Source organism: Bactrocera tryoni, unplaced genomic scaffold, assembly GCF_016617805.1.
Source record: "Bactrocera tryoni isolate S06 unplaced genomic scaffold, CSIRO_BtryS06_freeze2 scaffold_7, whole genome shotgun sequence".
In the NCBI taxonomy this organism is placed as follows: domain Eukaryota; kingdom Metazoa; phylum Arthropoda; class Insecta; order Diptera; family Tephritidae; genus Bactrocera; species Bactrocera tryoni.
The window spans coordinates 21,940,716-21,967,016 of NW_024396366.1; the positions used below are offsets into that span (position 1 = coordinate 21,940,716).

The 26,301-nt window shown below is 39.3% G+C and overlaps 1 protein-coding gene across 1 annotated transcript in view; it reads right to left on the bottom strand.

The window, feature by feature from the left end:
- Positions 1–4,828: 4,828 nt before the first annotated feature.
- Positions 4,829–26,301, bottom strand: part of LOC120781853 (protein Wnt-10a) — a 79,814-nt gene continuing 58,341 nt past the window's right edge. The window contains exons 3-5 of the mRNA XM_040114071.1: positions 5,958–6,342; positions 5,339–5,397; positions 4,829–4,969 (exon numbers count right to left, since the gene is read on the bottom strand). Coding sequence (XP_039970005.1) covers positions 4,829–4,969; positions 5,339–5,397; positions 5,958–6,342 — 585 coding nt within the window. The remainder of the gene's footprint in view (positions 4,970–5,338; positions 5,398–5,957; positions 6,343–26,301) is intronic.

The following is a 26,301-nucleotide window of genomic DNA, read 5'->3' on the forward strand; positions in this document are numbered from 1 at the left end:
AATCACACCATATTAATCCATTTAAATTTAGAGAAAGCATTTTAGAATTAGCTAATTTCAATATGGTCTCCCAATTTTCATTAGACCCGATGCATCTTGTAGATCTTGGTGTATGTAAAAAGTTGCTTCAATTACTAATTAAAAAAGGGAATATAAATGTAAGCAAAATTAACGCAAAAATAACTTTTCTCTCTAATTTAGTTCCTTCCGAGTTTGGCAGGATATGTAGAAGTTTAGATGAAATCAGCAATTGGAAAGCGACAGAGTTTAGGCAGTTTTTATTGTATATAGGCATATTTGTCCTAAAAGGTTGTATTAGTAGTGACCATTACTACCATTTTTTATTATATATGGCAAGCTAACGTTGCCCAACAAATATTACAAGAACTCGTTGATTTGTTTGGGAATATATACGGAGACCATTTAGTTAGTCATAACGTGCATGGTTTACTGCATTTAACTGACTGCACTAAGCAATTCGGTCCTCTAGATCAGTTTTCAGCCTATAAGTTTGAAAACCATATACAATATTTAAAAAAACTTATAAATAAACCGAATAAAATCCTTCAGCAATTGCATTTAAGACTTGATGAAAGAACTAATACAAACATTGAACCCAACAAAAGTTTAAAAATTAATTTATTTAATATAGAATTTAAAAAAGAAAAAGATTCTTATTGTTTTAGTGAAAAATTAGGGCCCATAAAAGTAATAACTATGTCAGACGAATCTGGTTGCGTTATGGTATCTGCACATTGTTTTTTAGATGTTGAAAATTATTTTGAAGAACCTTTAGAATCGTCATCGGGTTTAGGTATTTTAGTAGCGAAGAAATTAGATAAAAAGGTATTTAAAATCAAAAAAGACGACATAGTTTACAAATATTTCAAATTAGGATTTTTAAGTATTTATGTACATTTATTTTTCTTGGCTCATTTTATTACATTTTCTTAAATTTTTGGAAAAGAACTTTGATACTGCCAATTTTTATTTCTCAATTAGATGGAAAATATATTTGACGAAATTGATTTGGAGGATTGTCCAACAACGTCTTCAACTCCCGCAAAAGGTATGTAAATAAATGTAAACTTACAAAATTTCGTTTCAATATATTGTTACGTTTTTGTTATTGTAGACTAATTACATTTAAAGCGTAAAAAGTTTAACACGTCTGGTTGCAACAATACAGAGGTCAGTATTTCAACACGACCTGTGGAAGGAAACGGTAATCTAACATCCATATAATTTATTTCTTTAAATTTGTTTAATTTATTATGTTTCCAACCTTTTTCCAGAGGTTATTGACATTTTTACCACTATTTCCAAACAGCTTGACGATTTGACGACGAGGGTATGCGAAACTAAAATCGATAAGCATTTAAAAGAAAATGTAAGTGAACAGTTTTTATATGCATACATTATTATTTTTCTCTACATGTCTCTTTGTTTCTTTTTCAGATTATTCAAAAAAACGGTTCGTGAATGCAAGGTCCTCATCCGCAAAATTCATCAATCGGTATGGCGAATGACTGGTGAAGATGTCGACAACGTTCAAACTGAAATTGCTTCCACCCTACCATTAAATACGCTTGCTGCAGCTTTGGAAATGGACGAAAAATTGAAATTCGACGAATTTGCTGCTACAACGGTAAGTAATATATAAACTTTTTTCAATAAACAATTCAGTTTTTATACTCTCGCAACAATGTTGCTAAGGAGAGTATTATAGTTTTGTTCACATAACGGTTGTTTGTAAGTCCTAAAACTAAAAGAGTCAGATATAGGGTTATATATACCAAACTGATCAGGGTGACGAGTAGAGTTGAAATCCGGATGTCTGTCTGTCCGGCCATGCAAACTGTAACTTGAGTAAAAATTGAGATATCATGATGAAACTTGGTACACGTATTCCTTGGCTCCATAAAAAGGTTAAGCTCGAAGATGGGCAAAATCGTCCCACTGCCACGCCCACAAAATGGCGGAAACCGAAAACTTATATAGTGTCATAACTAAGCCATAAATAAAGATATTAAAGTGAAACTTGGCACAAAGTACCGCATTAGGGAGGGGCATATTTGGACGTAATTTGTTTGGAAAAGTGGGAGTGGCCCCGCCCCCTAATAAGTTTTTTGTACATATCTCGGAAACTACTACAGCTATGTCAACCAAACTCTATAGAGTAGTTTCCGTCAGGCATTTCCATATACAGTCAAAAATGGAAGAAATCGGATAATAACCACGCCTACCTCCCATACAAAGGTTATGTTGAAAATCACTAAAAGTGCGTTAACCGACTAACAAAAAACGTCAGAAACACTAAATTTTACGGAAGAAATTGCAGAAAGAAGCTGCACCCAGGCTGTTTTTTTAAATTGAAAATGGGCGTGGACTCGCCCACTTATGGACCAAAAACCATATCTCAGGAACTACTCGACCGATTTCAATGAAATTCGGAATATAATATTTTCTTAACACCCTGATGACATGTAGGAAATATGAAATCGGTTCATAACCACGCCTTCTTCCAATATAACGCTATTTTGAATTCCATCTGATGCCTTTTCTGTATAATACGAGTATATATCTACATTAGGAACCAATGATGATAGCGGAATAAAACTTTAAAAAAATACGGTATTTGAAAAATATGTAAATGACGTATAATGAATAATGAAATCTCGATTATCACTTTACCATGCGAGACTATAAAATGTTCGGTGACACCCGAACTTAGCCCTTCCTTACTTGTTACATACTATTTTTATTTACAGAAACAATTCGTTTTGAGGATAAAAGGTACTTCAGATAGTGTACATGATGTGTTGCGAAGTCTGTACACTGATGAACTTCTTTGTTTATGTAACTGGGACGGTAGGGGTGGGAAGCAACCTCTCTCCAAATTCCTGCTGGTATCCAACATTTTATACGGTAAATTCTGTTTTTTATTTAATTTTACTTACAATTATTTGTTTTAATTTGTAATTTTCATTATGTTTTTTTATAGATTCATTCATAACGTATGGATTGGCAATGTTCGAAAAACAAGTTCGAAAAGCCATTGAAATGAGCCACCACAGACACAAACAAAGAATTTATAGGAAGAGGAAAACTGAGGAGTGAACCCTTTAAATATTTAATAAAAAGTTATATGTATTTCTGATATTATTAAAAATAAATATTTCAATACATACTAGATTTTAAGAAAGCATTGCAAAGCAGGAATTGAATTAATAATGAAATATTTATTTTAATTTAAACTTTAATGTAATTTTTGTTAAAAATAATTTGAAAAAAAATTAAAAAAAAAAATAAAAAATCTTTTATTTTGAGATTCGAACTCGAGTCTCACGGAATACCAAGCCGTGCGTTTAACCACTAGGCTAGTATAGCATGCAGCGTCGCGCTTTCTTGGAACCAGTTTTCCCCGTTTGCCTTAAATTTAACTAAAGTGTGAGTAGCGAGGATATAGTTTTTTTGTAGCAGATAACGTGTGCTCAAGAAGGTGATAAAAAATCACATGTATACAAAAGTTTTGGGAGGTTTTTTGATTCGCCCTTAAGAACGTGATAGGAAAGTGTGACAATTAAACCGGCACGAGTTACCGGCATGTCACTAGGTAACATGACCGGCACTGTTCTAACTGGTACCTTCTTACCATTTAAAGTGGCAGGTCTGGAGAGGGTTGTTTTCATAATGATGCAGATGCTAAAGGAACCAATTGTTGCAAGGCTTTAAAAGATATAAAATTTCAGCATTCAACTATCTTATATCCCTGAAGCTCGAAAAGAGTCAATGTAGTGTTCTTTCCAAAAACGTGCTTAAGAATACACATTAACGGGAAAGACTTTAAACCTTCAAGTCTCACCTTATTTATGTTGAAGGTAATAGAAATGCTAATTTATTTACATATAAAATGAAGCATAGTGGATACCTTGTCCAATTGATAGGATGCACATGTAAAGAGTCGATCAACTGAAACTAGCCTACACGAAGTGATAAATGTAATTGAAAACTCACTACATCACAAACAGATATGCAAGGTCTATGAAATAAAAGGTTTAATCTCTTGCTGACATTTCGTAAAAATTTTAAGACAATTGGATAAATACAATCGATGTTATCGATCAAAAAGTGACAGCAGTTTTTGGTCATCGGTCGTAAAATGCAAAGAGCAAATATTAAATTTTGTTTTAAACTTGGAAAAACATTTACTGAAACATTTTAAATGATGAAAAAAGTTTATACTGATCAGTGCCTATCCCGTAGTAATGTGCATGAGTGGCTTAAGCGATTCCAAGAAGGTCGTGAGGACATCTGTGACGATCAGAAGTTGGTCGTCTTCAAAAGCCAAAAATAAAGACAATACTGATTTGTTTTTACGACTCCGAGGGTATTGTACACCGAGAGTTCGTCCCACCTGGCCAAACGATTAATGCTGTGTTTTACCTTGGTGTTATGAAGCGTCTTTTGTCACGCATTCGTCGTACTCGACCACAATACCGTGAGGCAGGTTCTTGGCGCCTGTTGCACGATAATGCGCCGTGTCATCGGTCGACGCTTGTCACTGATTTTTTTTTCAAAAAACTCCATATTAACCATTAATCACTCACCCTACTCACCTGATCTGGGACCCTGTGATTTTTACCTATTTGGAAAACTTAATTTGCCTATGAAAGGACACTGGTTTCAGGACATTTCAGCTATCCAAAAGGCGACGACCGATATTCTAATGCTAATGACCGGGCTAAACGCTGTATCAAAGCACAAGGAAACTACTTTGAATAAAAAAATATAACTTTTGAAAAATATTAAGTTTTTGTTGTTTTTTTCAACAGTCCTGTTTCTTTTGCGACATACCTTGTACATAGAAGGAGCTGTAAACAATAACCGAAATAAGCAAAACTATTGATTCTTTGTCACGTGGCGGCATAGACGACATACCACAGTTTGCGGGTGGACACGTTCGATGCTAATAAATAGAATGAGAATCAAATAGTTCAGAAACACGAGCAAGTTAAACAAGAAGAGGCGCTCTTCAAGGAGGTGTCCTTTCATCACCATCAGTCCGATTATGGAAAGAGCCCCACGAAAGTAAACCCTTTGGGACGTGAAGAACGGACTTGGTGTAAACCTTAGTAAAACGGAACTGATATTCGAATAAAACCAAGGTACCGTAATTTAATCTTTCTTTACCGGCTGGTATAAAAATTCTTTTGTCGCTTACAGCTAAGAACCTAGAAACGAATACCAATCTGAATTGAGCACTGGTTTGGTAAGCAGCATTAAAGAAATAATATAATATCTGGAAATTAAATGTACTTTAGAGAGCAAGAGTTACCGGGCGCTCAGTATGCTTCTGCAGCAACTGGCCATAGACAGTACATAAACATAGTTTTGCTATAAGAATAAAAGAAGTAGATTACGATCAAAATATTATAAAAATTATTAATTATAAATCAGTAAGTTTTGTATTAAGACCTCTTTTGATAATAAATAAAGTATGAGGAACAAAGTATTAATTTACGTAAAACAAACTGATAGCCTTGAAGACACTATACATCAATAACACCATTTATATACAACACTGTTACTTAATTGGATTATCTTTACCTCCGAAGTTGGAGTGGGCAGTTTGTTTGTAGATCGGATTTCATGCATCACAAAGCAGTATATGTATATCAGTACGCTAAAGTATGTTTAACAATGAATGGAATATCTATTTGTTTAAATTATTAATATTTAAAAAATCTTTACTTAAAATCAATTTGTAAATGAATTCTTCCTTTATTTTGTGTTCAAAGTGTACATGGGTAAATTTATTAAATGTGGCTCTGCAATACTCTATTCTATATAACGATTAGCTTTACTTATTATTAACAACCGGTAGGTAAACAAAGCTAGTATACACTGTGCGTTATATTCCGAAAATATAATTAATTATTTTGAAAATAACTTACCTTGAATATCTGCGCTTAAGTCTCGCTCACAAAAGTTTGGCGATCGTTGATAATAAAATAACGATGTCTCAAGGTAACCGGCAGACCTTTTTTCATTTTTTTCCATTTTCATTTTGCGAATGGGTCTTACATTTCGTTCTCGGTTATCAGCTTGTTTAATTTTCGTGGAAGAATTTTGTTTCTTAGGTCGTGATCGTTTTAGTACGACTATAGGTTCTCCATTTCCCAAATTAGATTGGTCCACCAATAGAGCCCGCCGAAACTGATGCTTAAGCAATTTCCCAACTACGTGAAAATTAGGTGCAGATTTCCAACAAGTTTTTAACTGGCAGCTACCGGACATTCCATGACATTTACATCGTAGCTCCATGTGGTTGGAAACAGCCTGAAAAGAATTGTTCCAATTTCATTAAATACAAGATAGGTAATGCTGCTGGCTAAATGAGCCTCAGTCCCCTGCCCCACACAACATATAATCCGCAAGCGCCATTTCAACACCGAACACCTAACCACAGCAATAATACCGCATTAATAATACTCTACATTCACCGCATTAAAATATACGTCACTAACACGCTATATTCACCACACTCACCTCGACATCACCTACAATCCACATCACACATATCTACGATACCACTGCATTTTCCACTACTCTTTTGCGATCCGCTGATTAAAGCCGTGCTGCTCACTCCGAGTTCTAACTTTTATATTGTGCGAATATCCACCTTTTTAAAATCCGGAAAAAATTTGCATTAAAATTCTTACGGAAATAAAAACATTTGTAAAATTCTTGCGGAATTGTTGTGTTCCCTTTTTTTGATATAAAACTCCGAACGGAGAGTAATTGTCTAGAATATCAACATGGTCCTTCGAGCCTACCGAAAGGCACAATAAAAAAACAACAACAAATTTTAAAACATGCTATTGTAGTGACATTAGAATACATAAAAAGCGAAATAAACAAAATTAAGCTTTAATTGAAAAGTTGAGTGCATTGCCGTGACAAAAAAAATATAAAAAGAAATATACACATAGAAACAAAATTCAAAAAACAAAAAAAGCATTAATACAACATACTAAAGGAAAAAAACCGGAGAACACAGGCATAACGTTGCAGACCAAAATCTTACTTTCTCCCAAAAAACCCGCTTAAAACGAGATAAAGTAAGTGTATCGTTTTCATTTCTATTCATTATATGTACATACACAAGCGGATTTATATTTGAGATAATCCGTTTGAACGGTACGAACCGGGAAAAATTTAATCATATATATCATCTATCATCTATATATATGTAGTGTGTCTTTCTTTCACACACCGTCTTTCACTTAACACACTGTCTTTCAATTTCGAAATAAAATGCACTACGTCTTATTCATATAGGTACCTTCAATTTAACAAGTTTATTTATTTAAATTCATATTAGTTAATTTCACTTAGTCTACATAGGCGACTGTCCTGTACGATAGTTTGCGGTCAACTGTGCTTCCTTTTAGTTCTTCATTTTTTGTCTTTCGTTTTATCAGTGTTGTAATGTAATTGTCGCGTCATTGTCGCAGGGTCGTATTTTAAGGTCCGTAAGTACGTTTGGTTTGGGTCCGTGGTACATTTTCCGAATTCGGCCGTCCTGCGGCTTCATTCGTCCCGAATGAAGGGTTCCACTTCTTCAAGAACTCGGCAACAGTCGTGGTGCGCCTTGGGCCTTCATGGTCCCCGACTTTTACCACTTCATAGCGATCATGCTCCATCTTCCTCACAACTCTGTACGGCCCGAAATATTTGGGCTTCAATTTCAAACCCGTTCCATATTGGGTACGCTTAATGGCTACCAGTTCATCAATGTCGTAGTTGGTTGCTGTTCGGCGGGGTGAATTATAACAATTCCGATTCTCCTGCTGAATTTCGATGATGTTTTCCTTCGCTTGTTGGCGCACTGCATCTCGATCGGCATTAAGTTCATCGATTGCGGCTTCATCTAGTATTTCCTGTAGTTCTGGAATACCCGGAACACGCATCTCTAAGCCCGTCAGTATTTTGAATGGGGTCGTCTTGGTACTACGATCCGGAGTGCTATTTATGAATTGTTGCACTTTATCAACGTGTTTGTACCAACTGCTTGGGGTTTCGTGACATAGTTTTGACACCATGGGTACTACAATTTTGTGTATTCGCTCTACTTGGCCGTTTCCTCTTGGAATGCCAGTCGCTATCAGTAGATGCTGGATACCTTCGCCTTCACAGTAGTCTTTGAAGAGATTTGATGTAAATGCGGCGCCTGTATCGGTGATTACACGCTTCGGATTACCGAATATAGCAGCTTGCTTCTTCAGGCGTTCTACAACTGCCTCTGCTCCAGTGTTTTTCGTGGGATAAAGCCACACCAATTTCGAGAAAGCGTCAATAAAAACAAGTACGTAGTTGTATGACTTATTTGTAGTCTCCATTGGACCAACATGATCGAGATGGAAAGTTCCTAATGGTTTGTCCTCTTTGTTGATAGGATTCACCAATCCTTCTTTCTTTCCAGACTTAGCATCAGTTACAATACACTCAATACAGCTTTTCACGATTTTCGTCACTTTTGAATTTAATTGCGGGATAAAGAATGATTTCTCGACAGCGTCTTGCGTTTTCTTAATGGAAAAGTGACCTTGCCGATGTGCCATCTTGATGATTTCGTCCTCCATTGACAACGGCACGACTATCAGCTCTTTATCTGGGTTTTTATACAGCACCTCTTGCTTAATGTAGAAATCTTCGTAGTTATCCTTCTCCATTACTTTTCGTACGGCTCGCGTCCAATCGTCGCTTTGTTGAGCCTTCTTGAGTCGGTGATTTAGTGAGTCTTCCAACATCAAGCACGAGACACGGCTCAAAGCGTCGACATGTTCGACATGTGCATTCTAGTTCCTTTTCTATGCTCGGTTACATCGAAGTCTTGCAGGAAAATCGCCCAACGGGATACACGTACAACTGGTGACGCGTAGTTGGAAATACTGGGTTTAATGATCCCTTCTGCCAGCCACTACGGCACTTGCTCGTCCACTACGCATCGATCAGCGTAGGACATTCGTCTCGGTCTCTCGAACACAGGATAATCGTCGATCAACAAAATTTTCATTTCGACTAGTCACTCGAAATTTCTCACAGGGGTATATGCGCCAACCATTTCTTTTACCGCATCTGCGTGCTCTACCTTTAGGTGGGATACGTTCACTTCAACGTCGGCCTTCCCGTTTATGCTTTCGGCCAGACATAATTCACCGAACTCCTTCATCAGCTGGACAACTCGATTTTCGCCCGCAACTGCCATTGATTTTCCTGCTATAACAGCGCTCTTGCCTGCGCCTTCATTATACAGCTTCTCCATAGCGTTCCACATTGGTGGATGCTCACGTGGCTCCTCAGCCACACCAGCGCGCTCGCTCACGTACTCGCTGTGTTCTATAGCCACCGCCTTTTGCACACCACTGTTTCGGCTCACATCTTTTGCACCTGCTTGTGCTCACCCATGACCTTAGTCTCCGGCTCGACGGCTTCAGCTGCATGCACCTTAGCATCAGCACCATCCGAGCTTTCCTCGCTATGCTTATCAGCTAGTTGTTGCACCTTACGTTGTTGTTTCTCTGCTTCCTTTTGTCTGAACTCCGCATCATCCTCGGTTACAATCAGATCGACATCCTTCAAAATATTGTTACCAATTACTAGAGCATACTTCGAATCAGTCTCTTTGGCAACATGGAATTTCATTTCTAACCATATGCCATCAACTTCAATGCGAATGGAGAAGCTACCTATTGTTTTAAGTTCACTGTACCCAATTCCGACCAAGCATACTCTTTCCTTTGTCAGCTTCACGTCCAAATCCAACATCAACAGTGTATCGTATCGCATCAAACATACATCTGCACCCGTATCGATTAATGCCGAAACACATACTCCATTCATCCAAATGTCCTTGAAAGTTAAACTACTTCTCTTATTGGGCTTTACTGCTGCTTTTGTTTTCATCATGTTTGCGCTCTTCTCCTTCTTAACTGATTTTTCAACTGTAGCGCACTCTGTTGCTCGGTGACCTTCTACACCGCATTTGAAGCATTCATCTTTTTGCGTGGACAGTCTCTAGCAAAGTGTGAATCATCTCCGCAATTGTAGCATTTTTTCGCTGAACTACCTGAACTCGACGAGCCTATGTTTGATGACGTAGACGACGTTTTGTTTGCGTTGACGAATTGCGGTTTTGAAACAGGAACTTTGATTTTTTCATAAACCTTCACCTGCTCCTTTAGGTCTTTTACGGTTTCAGCCTGGTACAAATTTGCTTTACCCGCCTTGGAATCCGGAATGCTTTCAATGAAATACTCTATCAAGCTGGTGTCGTCTAAGTTTATCGACTTGCCGATCTCCATCAAGCTATAGAGATCTTCCCCTTGACGTTTGCGACGATTTCGTAGTGTGCGATGAATTTCTATTGACGATACAACAACTTCAAATTCCGCTTTTAGCGCCTGCTTCAGTAAACTCCAACTGTTGATACCGCGCTGACTTCGAACAAACATTTTTACTGCACCCTTCAAAAGCTGCTTTGCATAAATGAATTTCTGCAACTCGTTCCAGCTCACCGCTTCTGCATTCTCCTCGAACTCTTCCAACCATTGCTCGATGCTTGGTTGCCCCGAACCGGAGAATGATGTCAGCGAATCTTCAATATCTCGCAAGGTAAACACTGATCGCTCAATTTTTCGCACGCTCGAGACAGCACTACGTTGACTTGCAGCATCGTTACAATCGCTGTCTTCATTGTCGCTCACATTCAGGCCGAAGTGTTCTAGTAACCGGTCCTGCAATGACGGTTTTCGTCCAGTGGTCGCTAATCCCAACCCACCCAATTTCTCTTTCAGTTCCTGTATGTTCAAACCTAAAATTCGGTCACGGTCCATTTTGTCTTACAATGTTTATTAAATACAAAAATATTACAAAAACCGTATAAAATTATTATAATAAAATTATTTAAATTTTAAAATGTACTGCTCCGTAAACAAAGGTATATGTAGCTTTAATTTAATTTAATCAAAATTTTCTTAAAACTTTTCTCTTAGCTCTTTTCTCAAAATTATTTCATTTACTTTAATTTTATTTAAAATTTTTCCAAGTGTAATTTCTCAACTCAAAAATGAATCAGTTAGAGCAAAATTCATCAATACACATACAAAATTTATCGATATACAAATACTTAGCTCTAACGCTTCAACCAGCTTCAGCTACGATTGTTCAAATTTCATCCCTCGCTGCCGTCAATTTTCAAACGTTCTCTTGTTCTCCCGCGCAGCCGTCAAAAATGCACACAGCATTTGAATCTCCCACGCAGCCGTCAACTCTTTTGAATACTCTTCACCGTTCTCTCACGTAGCCAATTCCGCATGCGCTCGCACTCAGCGCTACCGCAGTCGACGCCTCTCTGCTGTCGACAATACCACACTTGCTATGTGACGTCACTTACACACAACGCAACTTTTGCTCGCAACTCTTGTCTACGCTGTCGCACTGCTTTCTGTTTCAGCTGAACGGCAGTTTCCACGCACAACGCAACTTTTACCCGCTGCTTCCGTCTACGCCGTCTCACTCCGTTCTGCACACTTCTCGTGAAATTTGAATTTTTTCTCTGCCGAACTGTTAGCGTCGTCGCCTTGTCTATATTCCCGTTGCAAAATCCGTTTTTTCGTAACGGTTTTTACTTTCGTCTGTCCTTTTTTCTAAGTTGAAAAGAACATTTTCCACAATTTTTGCCACCGTTTGAATAGTTTTTTCCGCGGTTTTTGTTTTAAGAAACGTTTATTTCGATTTTAGCGATTTGGTGATCAATCGGTTTTTCCCCGGCACTAATTCAACGTAGATAGTTTGCGGTCAACTGTGCTTCCTTTTAGTTCTTCATTTTTTGTCTTTCGTTTTATCAGTGTTGTAATGTAATTGTCGCGTCATTGTCGCAGGGTCGTATTTTAAGGTCCGTAAGTACGTTTGGTTTGGGTCCGTGGTACATTTTCCACATATATACAACGAAAAAAAATTGTATTTGCCTGTGTTACAAACACACATAACAAGCTAATAAAACAACAATTTGAATTCAAGTATCCGCTTGCAAGATTTTCCGCAATACTCCTTCTGTTTCTCAAAACAGTAAGCAGTATATCTAAAATAAATAAGCAAAAGACACAATAAAAAGACAAGAAGAGAAATAAAAGAAATAATAAATTCGAACATACATACATACATATTAACTAATGACAACTCCGTATTATATTATACGAAGTTAAAAATTTAATAACATACTTGTTAAAGAGGTTAACACTTGCGCATGGTGAACTCTTTTGTATCGCGCCTACAACAACAAAAGAACGCAAAAGCAATTCGAGCATTATATAAATATATTTGGTATACTCGAATACATACCATAGGGGAATATTAAATATAAAATAACCGAATTTAATAATTTGCAAAAATTATCCGACATGTATTGAAAATACATAAACGGTCCGGTGCAATAAAAAAAAAAACAAATTTAAATATATTATTTCAATAAATTAATCGTTAATTTGGAAATAAAAACTCTTATTTACGTAACAGAGTTTTCGGTTTTTAACATTTATATGAATTTACACGGAAAAATATATTTCAGTATTATTAATTTATTATTACTAAATGAGCACTGACTCTAAAGATTATAAATCTACTCAATTTTTAAAAATTCCGAAAATGATTTCTGATAAAATGATTCTCTCGAAACAAGGTGCTATAAAGAAAAAAGGGGAAAAGATATTTCTTACGCTAAATTCATTTCTGATAGTGAAAGCTTAATAAGATACTACACTCGATTTTCATCTTCACCGATTCAAGATAACTCTGAATCGGTGCTAGAAATGCAAAATCGAAATATTGCCAATTTCTGGACACGTCTCCAATCTGCATATGACGCATTAATAGAAACTGACGACTCATATCTACCAGATAATTTCAAATCCTCGGCTTACGCCAAATTTGAAAATTGTCTTGACCAATATGAAGAGACAAAAGCCATGACCTGTGATTAATTAAAATTAACAAAGTCAAATGCACCAACTCCACAACTGAGAGTAGAGCTGCCACAAACACGAGCCCAAGAGGCAAGTTCAGACATTCACCTCAAAGTGCCAGCATGCGACAGAGAAATATTTACAGCCATGTCTACAGCCGTGTACATAAACCATCCTAAATTATCACTAGTCCAAAAATTGTCAAGCAGGCGTCATAGTAAAACAGTTCGCTCTTAACGACAATAATTGCAATTTGGCTTGGGAATCTCTATAAGAACGATACGAGAATGAAAGAATATTGGTCGACAAACAAGTGACCATATTAATGAGTTTACCAAAAATTCAGAAAGAAACAAGTGAAGAATTCATAAAACTGAATTCTGATAGAGATCGCTCTCATCACAAGGAAAGTGCCCAACGTGGCAACAAATGAAAGATTTCTTAACTACCCAATATGAAATTGCGGAATGGGTACATAAAAAAAAATGGTCAGAACTAAAAACGTTCCACATGACCTAAATCGAAACCCCAAGCTAATAACAACAACTTAAATCGTAGTTTTTTCAAAACGCAATCGTTCACATCCGCACAAAACAAACATACGTCATGCAAACTATGTACAGGAGTGCATAAACTCAAATCTTGCGAAAAGTGTAAAAAACTTAATATCAATGAAAGGAACAACTTTGTCAGACCAAAAAGGCTCTGTACAAACTGCTTGTCCCACTCACATAATCCTAATAATTGCGAAAGCAAATTCAATTGCTTATATTGCCACAAGAGGCATTATTCGATGTTGCACTTCAATAACTTTACCAACACCCCAGTAGCCCTTTCTCAAAAATAGCCACTGGTTTAGTTGCAACCGCAACTCCCGAAACGCAAAATCCCGAAATTTGCCTAGAGACACCATGCTGCTCTAAGGCATTAAAAACTCAAACGCTGCACAGCAAGATTCAAAGAAGGGTACTACTACCCACAGCAGTCGTCTCCATAGAACTGTAGAATCTCAGGACCGTAATAGACCAAGGATCACAACGATCTTTCACAGCGTCTAGGGAACAAAATAGGCTAAAACTGCCAACAAAACAAGCCAATTATGAAATTACGGGAATTGGCGGAAGAGTAGTATAAAACTCAAATAAAATCTGCCCCATTATCCTAATTTCCACCCAAGCGGATAAGCGCATTCAAGCAGATGCAATAGTTTTACCGCAAAATTATACTAAAAGGTGATGAAAAAATTTCAAAAACCCTTCTAGCTCAAAATACCATATTCGGTTGGATACTAAGTGGACTAGTTGCGGAACCAGTCACAACAATGACAACTCAAGTTAAGGAAATCTCAAACGAGTACCTCAATTCACAATTGAGAAAATTTTGGGAGTTAGAAGAACACCCCTCCATTTCAATTACAACACCAAAAGATCAGTATTGTGAAGACTTTTACAAAGCCACAACTACTCGATCAGATAATGGTCGGTATGTCGTACGACTACCACTAAAACAACAATTTTCAGACACACTCGCCTTAGGTCACTCCCTCATCTCTCCAATACAGCAGTTCTATGTATGGAAAAAAACCTACTTGGAAAAGGTGAGCTCAAAAAAGGTTACGATGGTGTCTTGCAAGAATACCTCCATTTAGATCACATGGAGGAAGTAAGCCCAGCGGATTATTTTCCGAAAATCTGCCAATAGTCCACTACGCGATTTTAAATTGAAAACAGTTACCTTTGGCGTACACTGTGCCCCATATCTAGCCGTTCGTACCCTATACGAAAGTCAGAATTTCCTCTGGCAACACAAGCCCTAAAAACACAAACGTATGTAGACGATATCCTGTCTGGGAGCCACAGCCCCTCACAAGCATACGAGTCCTCATCACAAGTGATAAAGGCTCTCAACACCGCAGGGTTTCCACTAAAAAAGATCACAGCTAATCACCCAAATATCTTAAAAAATATACCAAACGATAAGAAGTTGGATACTAATTTCCTTATATTCGGAAAGAAAAGTACAACAAAAACACTAGACATCCAATGGAATGCGATATCAGACCAGTTTTCATACACAACAGAGTCCACATCCGCATTATCCGCGATAACAAAGAGACAAATTTTATTCTCGGTGGCAAAACGTTTCCACCCCGCAGGATGGCTTTCGCCAATTTTGATACGAGCGAAAGTCCTGATCCAAGAATAAACGGACGGGACGAACAAGTGAAACCTCTTCGCTTAGAAAAATGATCCCAGTTTGCTAATAATCTTTTCCTAGTGGCAAAAGCAAAAGCTGCGCCTTAAAAAACGCTAAGTCTCTCACGACTTGATCTCTGAGGCGGTTTGCTACTAGTAAAACTAGCTTCCATAATAATAGTTCTAGCCTGGTTAAAAGAGCCACTACACGCGTGGAAAACCTATATTTCTAATCGAACGTCGCAAATACTTGACCTAGTAGGATCAGCCACTTAGCGATACGTATCCAGTGCTGACAATCCTGCTCATTTAGGTACAAGAGAGTCCAAAACCCTGCATCTCGCCACCATCACTCTATTGTGAAATGGTCTCCGATGGTTCACAGAATCTCTCGATTATTGGCCAGAATCGCCAATGCGCAACATAATCGCCCCCGAAAGTCGAAAAATCCACACCTATCACAAAATATTGGATGATAATGACATCCTTGAACGATTTACATCGTTCCCCCGAGCCCTCAGAGTAGTCGCCTATACGCTCAAGATCTTAAAGCGGCTTAAACTTAAAGTTAAAGGAGCAACTTACCCCCATGTGATTGTGTTCTGATTTATGACGAATGCTTCCCCCTACCGAATGGCAACAGCTGCAAATATGAATTAACAAACGGGTCATGCAAGTAGAGGTACTTTTTTTGTGTTGTTGTCAAGTTGTCATGTTATTTTTGTTCATTATTGTTTTTTGGTATTTCCCGCGCCTCCCTCATTTTATGACAAACATCGGGGGTGGGCATATTAGCCCTCAGTGGCATTTTGCCCGTTCGGGCACGAGTGCACATTTTGAGGGCTAGAATAGGGGAATCATCGCGGGCAAACATGAAGAGGGAAGTGAGAGCAACCATATTTACAAATGGGAGCGCGCGCTTATGGGAATTTGCACTGTGGGTAATAACTGTAAAATTGCCTAACAATTTGTTGGAATAAAATATATTGTATTTTATTGTGAAAATCGCACTTAGATTCATTACAAGTTTTTGAGAGGATAAAATATTTGATTTGCCAGTCATAGTTCTAATCCAATAATGATATACATAACAGTAAACTGCGAAAGCAGGTGTAAGTGAACAATGCGATAAATAAGAACACAAACTAAACATCGCAGTGTTGCCAGACTTATGCAAAATCTTATACTTACATATTAAGCTTATTCTTATACAATTTCAACACTTCTTCTTAAGCAAATATATGTATGTTATACAAAATTATAAAAATTACATTTTAATTTAAACCAAGTAGTTTTGTAAAGTAACAGTGCTTTTGCTTACATAAATTTTTAGTAAATATATCAGCAAGGTTTTTATCAGTGGAAACATATTTTAATACAATTTCATTGCTCGCAATTTTTTCTCTTATAAAATGAAATTTAATGTCAATATGTTTTGTTCTTTTATGATGTACAGGATTTTTGGAGATATGTTGAGAGCTTAAATTATCTCCGCAGATAATCATTGGCTCCTGCTTTGTCCATCCAATTTCGGTTAAGAGATTTCGTAAGTATATTGCTTCTTTAGCGGCTGCAGTCAGAGCAACATATTCCGCTTCTGTTCTGCTTAAAGCAACAACACTCTGCTTTGCTGAAGACCAGGAAAATATGCTTCCACCCAAAAGGAATGCATATCCAGAGTAGGATTTTCTATCCAGCTGATCGTTTGCCCAATCGGCATCTGCGAAACCTTGCACGGGTTCGCCAACTTTCCGGTATACGATTCTCAGATGAACTGTACTAGAGAGATATCGTAAGACGTGCTTAGCGGCAGCTTCGTGCTCCGCATGTGGATTTGTATTGCGTTGCGACAATTTACCCACAGCATGCAAAATGTCAGGCCGGCTCAAAATTGCTAGGTACATCAAAGACCCTATTAGTGATTGGTATTTATTTATAGTTACCTTAACGCAGCTATCATCCTTGCAACCGATATGAAAACCTGGGTCGAGCGGTGTTACAGCTGCACGACAGTCTTTCATACCATATTCGTCTAACAGATTCTTGATATACGTTTTTTGACAAAGTGATACTGCACCTCGATCGCCGTCTCGTTGTATTTCTAACCCAAGAAAATATGAGGCAGGACCTCCGTCATGCATCTCGAATTTGGATGCTATCTTCTTCTTAATCGCTCGTTCTCGCTGGGTGATATGATTAATAAATCGTCCACGTAAACAGCGATGTAGCTGCTTTGATGCTGAGTCTGCTTAAAGTAAAGGCAAGCCTCGTGCTTGTTTTGTTTGAAGCCAATATTTTGTAGTACTTCATCTAGCGTCTGGTTCCATACGCGACCGGATTGCTTAAGCCCATATATAGCTTTATTGAGCTTTAAAACTTTGTTAGGATGCTTTGCGCTTACGAAATTTTGTGGTTGCTGCATGTATAGCTGTTTTTCTGCAGCTATGGCGAACAACATACGAATGGTTTCGTAGCGTATTACAGGAGAGAAGGTTTCACTGTAGTTGATTCCCAATTGCTGTCCGCAACCCTTTGCGACCAATCTAGATTTGAATTTTTCGATTTCACCATCTCGATTCCTTTTTACTCGAAATACCCATTTCGAACCAATTGACTTTGCACCAGTAGGCAAATCAACCAACTCCCAAGTGTTGTTAGCTATAAGTGCATTGTACTCTGATTGCATTGACGCTTGCCAATTTGTTGCATATTGGCTCTGCAATGCTTCAGCGACTGTTTGAGGTGTTTCGACATCACGCCTTTTTGGGTCTGCCTGGTTGACCTGTGCGTCTAATTTTTGGACGCCCTGGGCCCCATTGTTGCGTTTCTTGTTGATCATTATCACTAGCGCTGACAAACTCTTCTTCTTCTTCTTCTTCTTCGTCGGAGTCGCCACACTCGTACTGAGGTTTATCGTTACAATTTTCAGATGTTGACTCACTTTCAACCTGATTTGACGTTGCATCTTCTTCGGAAAACGTATGTGACTCAAGACGAATAATGTTTGTCTCAAAGTCATCATTTCGCTCTGATAAATTACATTTCTCAGATGTTACTGTGTCAAACTCACCTTCAACAAATTTGACATCCCTGCGCTCTATCACTGTACGTTTATTGCGATCATACAAGCGATAAGCTTTTGCTGATATTGAATAGCCGACGAAAATATACTCTTTTGCCTTTGCTTTAAATTTGCCCGTTCTATTTTTATCTATAGCAAATGCACGTGAACCGAAAACTCGAAGATGTTTTACGGACGCTTTGCGACCTTTCCACACTACGAAAGGGGTACACCAATTTAAAGCCCTAGTGGGGCACCAGTTGCGCAGATATGCGGCCGTTTGTACAGCTTCGGCCCATAGAAATTCTTCTAATTTCGCGTGAATCATTAAACTTTTCGCCATTTCCACTATTGTACGGTTAACGCGTTCAGCAACGCCGTTTTGTTGAGGCGTGTACGGAACAGTGTTTTGCCTTTTTATACCGCATTCATTTAAAAAGTTATTAAATTCATTGTTCATATATTCAGTTCCGTTGTCACTACGCAAACATTTTATTTTGTTACCGGTTTGCAATTCAACGTAGCTTTTAAATAGTTTAAATTTCTGAAACACTTCATTTTTAGCGCGCATGAAGTAAACAAAAATTTTACGCGTATAGTCATCGATGAAGGTCACGAAATAGCGATTTTCAGCTATTGATTTAACGTTCATTGGGCCACAGACGTCGCTGTGCACCAACTCAAGTACACTTTTTGTCATACGCTTTGCGTTTTTAGAAAATGGTAATGCACACAATTTTGCTTGGTTGCATGTATCGCAGTTTATGTCCGTATATATACATTCAATGTCCATACCTTCTACTAGTTTTTTATCATTTAGTAATTTTAAACTTTGAAAGTTTAGGTGGCCAAAGCGATTGTGCCACTTTTTTGCATTTGATGTGTCCCTTAACATATGCACTTCACTGTTTTTCGCCAGCGTTTCATCCAAATACAAGTTGCCTTCTTGCTTTGCTCTTAACACAACTTTATTGTTTTTGTTTTTTATTTGCACTTCTTTTTCGCCAAATATTATTGAATTCTTGTATTGTGTCGATTTACTAACCGACAAAAAATTCATTTGCAAAGAAGGTACGTACAACACATCACGCATTTCAATATTTCTTTTGTTTACTTTTAAGACAACTGTGCCTATACCGAACGATTCAACGTATTTATCAGCTGCTAATTTTACCGAAGTCTTTGTTTCACTGAACGACACAAACATGTTTTTGTTGCAGCACATATGTGTTGTCGCGCCACTGTCAATACACCACGTATTTTTTCTTTGCTCCGCGGCACTTACATGTAACAGACAATTTGAATATTCTGTTTTGCACTTGTTTTCTTGCGCTGTCGCTTTTTTGCGACATTCACTAGCACGATGCCCAATTTTATCGCAATAGAAACACTTGCCTTTGAATTGTTGCTTTTGATCGTTTTTCTTTATGTTCTTTTTTACACTTTCGTTATGACTACTGTTCGTTTTTTGATACTTATTGTATTGCGCATCCCTTTGCACATGTGTGTGTGCGTATACCGACGCACTTGAATTATCGCATTCGCTTGTTTCTGCCTTTCGCGCAGCTTCTTCTAGAAGTTTCAATTTTACACTTTCAAACGACGGCAAGATGTCACGCGTTTCAATCGCAACAACAAAATTCTCCCAAGAATTTGGTAGGCTACACAAAAGCATAATTGCTTTAAGCTCATCATTAATTTTTATGTCCAGCTCAGCTAATTTGTCTATAGTTTCGACAAATGTTTGCACGTATTTTGATGCGTCTTCTCCTGGCTGCATCTTTAAGCGCAAAAGCTTTTGGTAAAGTTGAACTTTTCTGACTGGTCCAGTCGGCAAATGCACATCACGCAATTTTTTCCATGCGTCCGCTGCGGTCGTACAAGCTTTTATATGCAAAAGCTGATTTGGCTTTACGTTTAAAATGAGGCACGCTAACGCCTTTTGTTCTGTCGTGTCCCATTCTGATTCTGCTTCAGTTGCTGTCTCGGGCTTCGCATTTATGATCACCTGCCACAAATCAGCCGTAATTAACACACTGCGTATGGTCATGCACCACACGTCGTAGTTATCATCACCAAGTTTTTCGATTTGATGTGACACGTTCATTTTGCTTTGCAAAAATTTTTTGTACACCGACACGATATACCGATTTTTTTTTATTGCCGTTTTTGCGCACTACTTATTCGCGATGGGTCTGGGCCCATAACCTTTGTTGGAATAAAATATATTGTATTTTATTGTGAAAATCGCACTTAGATTAATTACAAGTTTTTGAGAGGATAAAATATTTGATCTGCCAGTCATAGTTCTAATCCAATAATGATATACATAACAGTAAACTGCGAAAGCAGGTGTAAGTGAACAATGCGATAAATAAGAACACAAACTAAACATCGCAGTGTTGCCAGACTTATGCAAAATCTTATACATACATATTAAGCTTATTCTTATACAATTTCAACACAATTGTAAGCTTCTTGTAACTATTATAAATTTATAAACTGTAAGACAAACAACAAAAAGGATAATAAATATTTTATTTTAGTAATACTTTTTTTAATACGTTTTTATAACAGCATTTAATTTAGTTTTTTGAAGTAATAAATTTAATGTATGGTTAAATCTCATTTGCTGTAGCTACACGCATTATTGGCACACTTCCTTATAAAAAGTAATTTCAATAATAACTTCAGTTTATGAACCACTGTTTCTTCAAACACATATGCCCAAATGAATGTTGTGAGAGCGCAACCCGAAGGATGTACTTGCGTCCCACGTACTTTGTGTACAGCTGCTGTACATCGTGTATTAACATTTATAGCTGGGCTCTAAGCTACCGGGGGGGTCGGCAGGTCGCGGATAGCCGGACGGCCTGTAGTAGCAGGTTAGTTGCGAAATAAGTTTAAACGAAGAATCAATCCCCGACGATGAGCGACAGGAGTGGAGGATGCGGTATAAAAGCTAGCAGATCCGTTGAAGCTCCTGTGACTGTGGCGAACCGACACCGCCTCTTAGAAATATGTGTCCCCCTCAACACGCATAGGCGTGATGAGTAATACAAAAATCCACGTGCGACGGAACCATAGTGGGCGGCTCCCTGGTCAGCATCTGTTCACCAGGTTAGGTGCGGCTGTTAAAAGAATCTAAAGTTGACCGGTACACAACGTGGCGCACCGGGAGTCCCTCGAAACCTTAACAACGACCTCTCTGTTGTTAGTGTGAAGAGAGTGATGTGAGCTTGCTCTACCGAGGTGTTAGCCACGCTGTCTGCCTGTAACCAGCCCCTTCGGGCTCTGGTCAAGAAGTGTGCATTGGGCGTAGGATTAGTAGCCTGCGTTGCCCCGGGCGAGCGCCGGTCCGTCCGTGTTTTCCGGGACTGGTAAAGCGAAGGACAGGCCTCAGGGAACTGGGGTAGGGGCAGTGTCCCCGAGGGTACACCCGTTCCTGTCTATTTCGGCCCGCCCCCCTGCACACGATGCGCTGGTAAAATAAACATATGGAGCTTAATACGAGAAACAAAAATAACAATAACAACAGCAGCAACATCTCAGGAATAATAGGAAGCTTGACTGAAAATAATAATAACGTGCATTCTTCCCAGAATACGAATACGACGACAATGGATACAGACCCCTTTAAGAGGGCACCAAAACTGGGTAGGTCCCCGATAAAAAACCTTGGTGTTGAAAAACCTCTGAGAGCGAGGTCATCACCACCAGCGTTGGGCGACACCACTCCCTTGGCAAAAGCGATACAACCTCATGGAGACTGTATGGCTGAACTAGGGAATGCGATCAAGAAGCTGATTGAAACAATGCGCCCACCCCAGCGGACTATCAACAACACCATGCGAGATCTTCTCGGTGTGATAGCAAAATTACATGCAAGTGCTCAGGAAGAGCAAATTGCAAATAAGGAAGCACGACGAAGTTTTCTCGTCATGCCAACAACTGGAGAAAATACACCCAAGAGGCCTCGCGACGAAGTTCAACCAAAGCGAGGAACACCGCCGAAGAGAAATAAAATCACCCATAAGGAATGGCCGAGCAAACCTGAAGTTCCCTTGAACAAAGAAACAAAGAGTGATAACCCCAGCAAAGACATTGATAAAGAAATGGGAAAACAAGATGATTGGATCACAGTCAAACGTAAGCAACAAAAGAAGGCACCACATAAGCCGCCACCTCGACCGGATGCAATAGTCATTGAAAAAACAGGCGACATGTCATATAGCGACATCCTAAGGACAGTTAGGAAAAATGATACACTGCAGAAGCTAGGGGAAAATGTAACAAAAATCAGAAAGACGGCCAAAGGACAAATCCTGCTAGAGTTAAAAGAGGCACAGATGAGGAGCACAGGCATCTTCAAGACCGAGATAAGCAAAGTACTGGGAGAAAATGCACAGATAAAAGCTTTAACTCACGAGGTCATGCTAGAAATACGTGACCTCGACGAAATCACGACTAAAGAGGACATTGCCGAGGCTATACGACAACAAATAACTGGGTTGAGTACTTTTGATGAAAACTCGATCAAGAGTATCAGATCAGCGTACTTAGGAACCCAAACTGCAGTGGTAAACCTACCCGCGCTGGAGGCAAGAATACTTGAAGACGCACACAAAATCATAATAGGTTGTTTAGTGTGCAGAATAAGGGCGAAGCAAAATCTCAAGAGGTGTTTCAGATGTCTTGAGTACGGTCATCTGGCGAAACCTTGCAACAATCCTGATGATAGGAGCCAGTGCTGTGCCAAGTGTGGAGAAACTGGACACTTTGCGAAGTCGTGCGATAAGAACCCGTCGTGTAATGCATGCAAAAAAAAAGGACAGGGAAAACTCCGACCACCAAATTGGTAGTAAAAAGTGTCCTCTCTACCAAGAAGCATGTAGAAACAGCAGAAAATGAGAGTCATGCAACTCAACCTCAATCACTGTGAGGCTCCACAAGAACTTCTTAAGCAGACGGTTTATGAGGAAAAGGTCGATGTAGCTATACTCAGTGAACAGTATAAAAATATAACCGACGCAAAATGGATCTCTGACGACACGAAGAAAGCTGCCATATGGGCAGATGGAGGGAAAGTGATTCAAGATAAGCCGCTATTGGGGAAATCTTTCTACACTCGAGCGAAAGTCTCTGGGATCAACTTCTACAGTTGCTGCATACCACCAAGCATATCGCAGAGTGACTTTGATAAAATCCTTGACGAACTGGTCACAGAAGTTTTATCAACTACGAGGAACGTGGTCGCAGGCGATCTGTACAAATAGGCGTGGAGATGCCTTACTACAGGCATTCTCGTCGCTAGACATGGTGTTACTGAACACCGGCAACCAGAACACCTTCGAGAAGAACGGCTGGGGCTCCGTTATCGACATAACCTTCGCTAGCAGCTCTCTAGCGCGGACAACAAATTGGCAAGTGTGCGACCTTTACACACACGGTGATCATTATGCAATCATGTTTGAAATCTAAGACGCAGTGAACAATCGAAGGATAATGCCAACTAAGATAGGACAAAGCAAAGGATGGAAAATTGAAACTCTTGACATTGAACTATTTAAGCTCTCATTAGATGATAATCTAACATGCCAGGAAGAAATAGATCGACAAACGGAAATGTTAGTGAGGCACGTTTGTAAAGCATGCGACGCTTCTATGAGTAGAAAGAAAAATGGCACCCATAGAAAGCCTGTTTACTGGTGGAGTGAGGAGATCGACACATTAAGAAAGGAATGCCATAAAGCGAGAAGGAGGTGTCAAAGGAGTCGGGGACTCACGGAGCAAATGCAATTACAAGCATGCTTCAAAAGAAACCGAAGCAATTTTAAAAAAGCAATCAAAAAAAGTAAATCTTCCTGCTTTAAAGAACTTTGCGGAAAAATCGATGAAAACCCATGGGGTGATCCTTACAAGCTGGTAATGAAGAAAATAAGAGGTAGCAAAGGACAAGCACCAACGTGCCCAGCACTACTGAAAACCGTTGTGGAGACCTTATTCCCCGCACAGCCCCCAGCGAACCGAATGGTTAGCATGCAAGAACCTGCTGAAACAGAAGATACAATAGTCACTGATGTGGAAGTTATAGAAACAGCAGAGAGATTTGGCAACGCCAAAGCACCAGGCGTGGATGGTATTCCTAATAAGGCCTTAAAGATTGCCATTAAGCACAATACGAGACCATTCACAGAATTGTTTACGCGGTGTTTACAAAAAGGTATATTCCCAAAAACCTGGAAAAAGCAGAGACTGGTCTTATTGCAGAAACCAAATAAACCAGCCGGAGAACCTAATTCATACCGACCACTCTGTATGTTGGATTCGATGGGCAAGATACTAGAGCGGATAATCTGTGCACGATTAGAGCTGAATTTAGAAAAAGAAGATAAGAAAGGACTGTCCGACAACCAGTATGGATTCCGCAAGCAGAGATCAACCACTGATGCGATCAAGAAGTTTATCGGCATAGCCAACAAGGCAATAGAGGTTACCAGATGGCTGTATAGTACAAAGGAATACTGCGCAGTAGTCACGTTTGACGTTAAAAGCGCGTTCAACTAGGCATATTGGCCCCATATTATAAGTGCACTAGAACGTAAAGAAACCCCGGCTTACCTGGTTAAGATCATATCCAGCTACCTGTCTGACCGGCTGTTACTGTACGATACGGATGACGGACAAAAAAAGTATGAGGTAACGGACGGAGCTCCGCAGGGTTCGGTGCTTGGCCCATTGTTGTGGAATGTGTTGTATGACGGGGTACTGCGTCTCCCACTCCCGAAGCAGGTGCAGATCATCGGGTACGCGGATGATATTGCCATAACCGCAGTGGCAAAAGAATTTGGCCAACTCGAAAACCTCTGCAACCATGCAGCGACGGCAATCAAAGACTGGCTCACGGCAACAAACCTCCAACTCGCTGGACAAAAAACAGAAGCTGTGCTGATCACAAGTAGGAAAAAACCCGAAGACATCAAACTAAATATCGACGGTCATACCATCATGACACAGAAGTCGCTGAAGTATTTAGGAGTACTGATAGACAATAGACTCAGCTACAAGGAGCACATTGAAAAGGCATGTGAAAAAGCAGCACGTGCAACGGCCGCCCTTGCAAGAATAATGGCCAACATTGGTGGACCAAGCCAAAATAGACGTATGCTACTGGCCAAGGTGAGCCAATCAATTATGATGTACGCAGCGCACATATGGGGACCAGCACTACAGCAAAAGACGTATGCTAGGAAAGCGAAGTCTGCAATTCGGCTCAGTGCCATTAGAGTCACATGTGCATTTCGTACGGTATCCCACAAAGCGGCTGGGATCTTAGCATCATGCCACCTGATATAATGGCTACGGAACTCAAAAGAGTATATGACAGGTCTACAAGTCTGGGCAGGCGACTAACGGCTGAAGAACGGAAGGATGAGAGGCAAACAAGCTTCGATGAGTGGCAGAAACAATGGGATGCAGCTACGACGGGAAGATGGACCCACAGACTAATTAGAAGTGTGCAAGCATGGATAGAGAGGAAGCATGGAGAAACAGATTCCTACCTGACGCAGTTTCTGACGGGGCACGGGTGTTTTAGGGAGTATCTCCATAAGCATGGACATGACGACGGGACGAATTGTTCCTTCTGCGACAGTAGCGGAGAAAACGCGCTGCACATCTTCTTTTTCTGCCAACGGTATGAAAAGGAGAGAGGTGATCTACAGAAACTCGTGCGATGCATGACTGAATCGAAAGAAGTGTGGGATAGTGTGAGAGAGTGGTGTGCTATAGCTCTGAAAGAGCTAAGAAGGAAAGAATGGCAACGGAGAGAAATCAGAAGGATGAATGAGGAGTAGGTCAAACTGACGAGCCGAATGGCTAAGCTTGGCCTCACGATGTAATGCTTAACGGCGGTTCCGTGGAACAAGCAAAGACGATGGAGTTAAGGGTTTAGTACGTAGGCGTATTGGTCCCCGCTTCAGCGGCCAATACGAATCGTGCATACCGCCCGGAGAAA